General features: G+C 39.4%; 1 protein-coding gene across 1 annotated transcript; it reads left to right on the top strand.

Moving 5' to 3' along the window:
* Window positions 1-163: 163 nt before the first annotated feature.
* LOC139710984 (uncharacterized) lies at window positions 164-4407 on the top strand. The gene is made up of 4 exons (XM_071622898.1): window positions 164-460; window positions 1017-1115; window positions 1634-1856; window positions 2531-4407. The coding sequence occupies exons 1-4, from the start codon at window positions 164-166 to the stop codon at window positions 4405-4407; spliced, it is 2496 nt and encodes an 831-aa protein (XP_071478999.1).
* The last annotated feature ends 1679 nt before the right edge of the window (window positions 4408-6086 follow it).

Raw genomic sequence — 6086 nt, forward strand, 5'->3', positions numbered from 1 at the left:
AGCTGTCATTGTTATTTTCTGTTCAGTACCAATTATATTGCGTGAAGTGGAGAGTTACTGCATGTCATATATATATATATGTTATTTTCTGTACAGTACCGGGCACTCTATTCCTGTGCTGAACCAGCAAGTATGACCTCTGCGAACCAGCTAGGATGAAGCCATGGCCAGCCTATGTACATCCCAGGAACTCCATGACAACCTGACCACAAAGCAATGTCTCTGCAAGTACAGAGAGCAGGACATTCTTGACCAAGTCAACCTTGAAATGGCCCAAGGGTTCCAGGCCACGTCACTGGGGTCAGAGGTCAACATGAGTGCACAGGTTTCGACCCAGAAGAGAGATGAAATTCTGTTGAAAGTTAGCTTCATTGCCAACATAATGGAAGTTGGACAGTACTGCAAGAAAGTCTGTGAAGTTCAGGAAGCTCTTGGAAAAGATGAAAAGTTGCAGGATATGGTAAGAACAAATTACCTGTAATACAAATTTGTAGATGGTCATATTGGTGAAAACAAGACAGATTTCATGTGCTTGTCAATCATATGGTGTCCTGCTACAACTTGGAAAGACATTCTTAGGAATATAACTGGTCTTCCTTTGTTAGATTCTGTTTGTTCATAAAATTTGTTACTTTATCATGTCCTTTGTGGACTTTTGTCATTATCAAACTATTCTAGAGTAAGAGCAGTTTAATCCATTGAGGGCGGGCTGATTTTGCTACAACACGCATTTCCCACAGACACATTCCAGAGTACAGTTGTATACTCGAGACTTGTCTTTAACAGGCTAAGCAGCTATTTGTTTGATGTTTAACTTGATGTGAATAGAGCTATCGCTCTTCAGACAGTCAACAAATGTATTTTGTATCCTTCAATAATGTACCATTTTAGATGCTAGCAACAAGAGGGCACAAAATATGGAGTAAATTTATATTTGATAGATACGTTGTTGTGGTTTGATGTTTCGATCAGATGTTGACACTAGCGACTGAACATTTTGCTTTCTAACTCCCTAGTGGGCACTGGTGTCTTTTCCGGATCAGCTGGTGGCATACTCTGCAATGAAATGCACCAGGACTCTGCTGCTCTGCCTGACCCAAACTGGTAGACATGATGTAAGTGCTCACAGCAGAAGAGGTGATAGTCATATCACAAAATATTCTACACAGGACTTGAAGGCAAATTAATGAATGGCTAAATTCACAGTCAACAAATACTTGGATAGTGAATACATGACGAAATTACTATTTTCAAGAAGCAGACATAATGTTTTCCAATCTTGAAGACAGTGTAAATTGCATTTGTTTTATGTGGGTCGATACTTTGTTCAGTTAATTTGACTAACTCACAATAATAATCCACTTTGGACATTGCTTGCATTCTTCTTTTTTGTTATTGAATAGTAAAAGGTGTTTGCCTAATATCAATCAGTGGCTAATACCATACTTCGTGCAAACCACAAAGGGTAAGTGTCACAGATCCACCATCAATCCAGAGTATGAGTGAAATAGAAAACCTCACAAGGTTTTTACCTTGCTCCTGTGCGAAATTCATATTGGATTTTTTTTTTACAAATGAGAATTACAACCCTCTCACACCTGAAACTCAAAATAATTTTTGCTTTGATTCTCAGGTTAGGAACTTCCTCTGTCATGCTCTTCACTGTATCCTTGAAAACAAAGGACATACCAACACCCCATCAGATGTCTACAGACACATCTTCACCTTTGACCTCTTCAGTGAGCTGTTACAGTTGAGAGCGGATACTCAAGGCAGCTCCAATGGATATGCGTCACCGTGTATGACATCAGTGAACACAGATTCATCTCTTGATTCTCAATCCTCACAAACTGAGAGTAAGTTTTTACAAAGTTTAGTCTCTTCTAGGCCAGTACTCTTTGATCTTCAAGAAATGGAAGAAATTTTGATGCAGTAGTGAACCTTTGACTTTTGCTCAACAGAGTTTATTTTGTTTGTTTCTTTGTTTCTTTTTTTTTGCATGAAAATCATTGTCAAAAAAGCCTGATAAGTCAATACATGTATTATGATATTGATATTGATATGGATATTGATATTGATATTGACTTAGTGGCATGTGTTAATGCATCAAATTAACTGAATATAAAACTTTTTAAGTCAAATACATCCTTTTGAGGTCTTCCTTAGAGGCCCTGGATATGCCTACTATTATGTCTTGCCAATGGGTCATTCAAAACATTTCTATTTGTAGATTTCATCCTCAATCTCCAAATTTTGGATCAGTTTCTTGAGTAATAGAAAAGCTACATATTTTTTCCAGTAAATGTCCTAACTACGTACATTTGTTCCAGTAAAGACCTCCAGATATTTGAGAATACAGTGAGCTGATCAAATTGTTGTATTTCAGTGTCAAATTGATGGAATTATAGAAATGGGTTGCAATCTCTTACTGTGTGTTGATAGATAAGAGTTATCTTTGTGTTTTAAATTTGCATTCATTTGAACTCACCTGCTCTCTATTTGTATTGATTCACTGTTTACCCCTGTCCAGGTATTGCAGAGACGTGCTGTTGTACTATCCAAGAAGGGATCCTTAATCTGTGTGAGATGCTGGGCACATTCGTCAGTGCTTCAGCTCTTAGACAGGTTGCTGATGGTCCTTCAGAAAACTTCCTCACCTGGCTTCTTTCACTGGAACCTAGCTCTATGCAGACTGTTTGCTTCTCCTATGCGAGACTTCTCCATGTACTCACCAAGTATGTCTGTCACAAAGCTGACGATGACCAGATGTTCTCATACGTTTCATCACTGTTGCAGCCTCTGTGCGGGATCCTGACATCGGGTGGCTGCCGAGATGCTGCCTTTGTGAAGATGCTTCTCAGTACTGCCATCACATGTGTGAGTACATGTGTGAAGAAACTGGTCCCAGGGCATCACATGCTAAGCCACGCCCATATCAGCAGCACACCTGCAACACTGAATACTGTCATCGTCGATGTAATTTCTGCAATTCTTGAGCCTGCCTGTCTCCACAGTCTTCCTTTTTTTGACAGTCATATTGGATTTGGTGGTACGCAATTTGGTGAAGACGCCAGAATACCTGGGGATCTGGCGGAATATTGCAAAGGGGATCAAACATTGCTGAGAAGACTTGCAACTTTTGTAATTCTATGTGTTGAATATGCATCTCATTTAGTGCCAGACTATTGCCAAGATAGCATTCAGCATCTCTTACAACTGACAGCTTTCATCAGGGCAAAATCAAAGGCAGCTTCAAAGGCTTGTGGTGACAGTGAGGATAATGATAACTGGATCTTCCTCTTGTTTGGGGACCAAGATGATGCACTGATTGCAACAATGCACAGTCTCCTCAAAATTCACTGTCATCAAATGAAAGTCATACAGGCTAAAGCAACACAAGTGTGTGATGCCCAACATCATCCAAGAAACCACGGTCACGGGAGACAAAACACAGAATACACTGTGGTGGGGTGTGGTGATGATAAGTCAATGTTACATCCGCACGCCATCTTCCTGTCTTTTTTGGGTCACATCACCCACGATCACAGTATTCTCCTAGATCTGTGTATTTCCACCGAGACAGAATTTCTGGAGTACTTTGTCCGCTTCCTTCGATACGTGTCATCGGATTGGCAGGGTTTCAAGGCATTTCATAGCCGCAGAAGGAAGATATCTGAGGAGCCATGCAATGATCCAGCCAGTTATGACCTTGATTCTAAGAAGAAAAAGGAAGAGGAGGAGGTTGAAGAGGATGATAAGGATGTAGATGAGGAGGATGAGGAAGGTAACAAGGAGGAGACAATGGAGGAAGAGGGCCGTGTTCACACATTGGGTGGACACATGTCATTAGAGGATAGATACAGTACAGACTTTTGCAGCTCTAGCAAGACGCTTGGTAAAGGAAGAGGGGATTTTTGTGACAAAAAGTTGACGGTGCCAAAAGCAGCACGCGAAGTCAATTCTCCGGGAAGCGATAGTGACAGCTCAGCAGAGGAACATGATTTATATGGTGGTTTTGCAAAGAGGCAAAAAGTAGATGGACATGTAGGTGACCCATTGCAGAAGACACAATGGATGTGTTCACAGAAAGAAACACTCAAAGAGCAAGAAGTTAGTGAAAAATCACATGAAGACAGTATTGTGCATCATACCACTTCACCAAACTTTCAAAATATTGAGCAGGACAGTTCCAAGAGAAAGTTTGATTGCAGCAGCAGCTATTCTAATCAAGATGGACAGTCTGCAAATTCCTCCCTCTACACTTTAGATGACACTATGACTGTACTGATAAGGCTTCGATTAGCAGTTGAGAGACTGGACTCAAAGGGACTCTTTCCATTTTCAGCAAAACCTCTGGTTAGGTTGCTGGTGAAAGTTGAAGACCTGTATGAAAGTGGAAGTGACTGAATAAGAAACTTTTCCAAGCTCTGTAGCTTAGGTGACATGATGACTCATTGCAGGAAGATACATTGTTCGTGCATATTTCATGCATTCCACATTATTGCTTTTAGATCCAGTGTGGTTCTTAACCAGAGGAAGACTGATGCCAATGTCTTTTCAAATCCATGTAGATTCTTCAAATTCCAGAGAACCAAATTGCACCAAAATCACAGGAAATACTTCATATCTTACTGTATTTCCAATGCCTCAGTTAATTTGAACCAAGTCAACTATTGAGAATCATTAATATCATTGTCAACTTTCATGTCGTCAAAACAACTTTTCACAGGCCTCTTTAATTTGGAAGCACAGCTCATTTTGTCAAAACTATCTGAAACTGAAGATAGCCATCTAATGTTGGGTTACCTATCTTCAAAGACATCTGGTTCTAAAAGTCAATGTGTAAATAATTGTACAGTGCACTCTTGTTGTAACGAACACAGTTATAATGAAATGCTCCTTTCAGCAAAATAAAAATTCAGATGAAAAAACTATATTTGGCAGGGCTCCACACTAACTTATTTATTTGGTGGACCGATGGGGCCACCAAAATCATCAATTTCAAATTTTTGGTGGCCCAAGAGAAAAATTTGGTGGCCCCCAAGAAACAATAAAAAACATTAACATTCCTGCTTCTTCTTTTTTTGATGAGTCAAGTATTTAAGTTTTATCATAGTAAGAATTGGAAACTGGACATATCTACTCATAAATAAACCTCAACAAACTCGCAACACTCACTCTCAGGCACTCATTCAGTCCTTTTCATCCATCCTTTAAACAAATTTAACTGCTGAATGGTAAGACTAAGTATGAATATTCATTGACAGGCACATGGGTTGCAACATCTTAACATGAATAAATGACACTTTAAAAAAAAAATTGGTGGCCCGAGGTGGGCCACCACATTTGCACTTTTTTTGAAATTTGGTGGCCTGACTTTCATTTTTGGTGGCCCCGGGCCACCGTTAGTGTTGAGCCCTGTATATGGACATTTATTTACTTCAGTGTTCAGCTACAATGCACATTCCAATATAATGAAAAAAGCCACCGGTCTCAAAGACTTTGTTATAATGGGAGTGCACTGTAGAGATGTAGTTCCCAGAGTGCACATGAATATGGGGATAACATTTCATAGGCAGAAGGCAACTTGTAGTTTCACTTCTCGCACTCGCTATTCCCCCTGTATGTCTCTAAACTTGTCTCCCCCCCCCCCCCCACTCTTTTCTATGCACAAAATACATGTACTTCCTTATAATGTTCATGTATGCATAAGCAAGTGCAATAAATATCCAGGCTGCATCATACAGAGTATGTCCTCTGCTGTGGTATCGTGTATTGTCAAACCAAAGGAACTGACATTTTTTTTTTTTTTTATGTAGAATACATTTTCTTATTTTATAAACTAGTACAGAGTTTACTTTGTGTTTGTTTCTTGTAAATGTGCTTGTAATTTTTAAAGGGAGGTGTAGGTTTTTGTTGAGATGGAGTTCGGGTGTACAACTTTTTTGTGAGATAATTATAAACCACTTATGAAATGTTAAAGGGCATACAATTCTGAGAGGAATTCAAAGTCTATCTGATGAAACTTAGTTTTGAAATGGCCGAGATATCTAAAAACATACACTCTGTAGCAGTCCTAATAAAAG

This window comes from Diadema antillarum, unplaced genomic scaffold (genome assembly GCF_040938485.1).
Source record: "Diadema antillarum isolate AM-2024a unplaced genomic scaffold, OU_Dant_1.0 seq00001597_RagTag, whole genome shotgun sequence".
In the NCBI taxonomy this organism is placed as follows: Eukaryota; Metazoa; Echinodermata; class Echinoidea; order Diadematoida; family Diadematidae; genus Diadema; species Diadema antillarum.

Excerpts from the sequence above, each read along its gene's own strand:
- LOC139710984 (XM_071622898.1), top strand. The coding sequence starts at position 164 with ATGGCCAGCCTATGTACATCCCAGGAACTCCATGACAACCTGACCACA. Across the intron at positions 461-1,016 it reads ATGAAAAGTTGCAGGATATG|TGGGCACTGGTGTCTTTTCC; the intron begins GTAAGAACAAAT and ends CTAACTCCCTAG. Across the intron at positions 1,857-2,530 it reads TCAATCCTCACAAACTGAGA|GTATTGCAGAGACGTGCTGT; the intron begins GTAAGTTTTTAC and ends ACCCCTGTCCAG.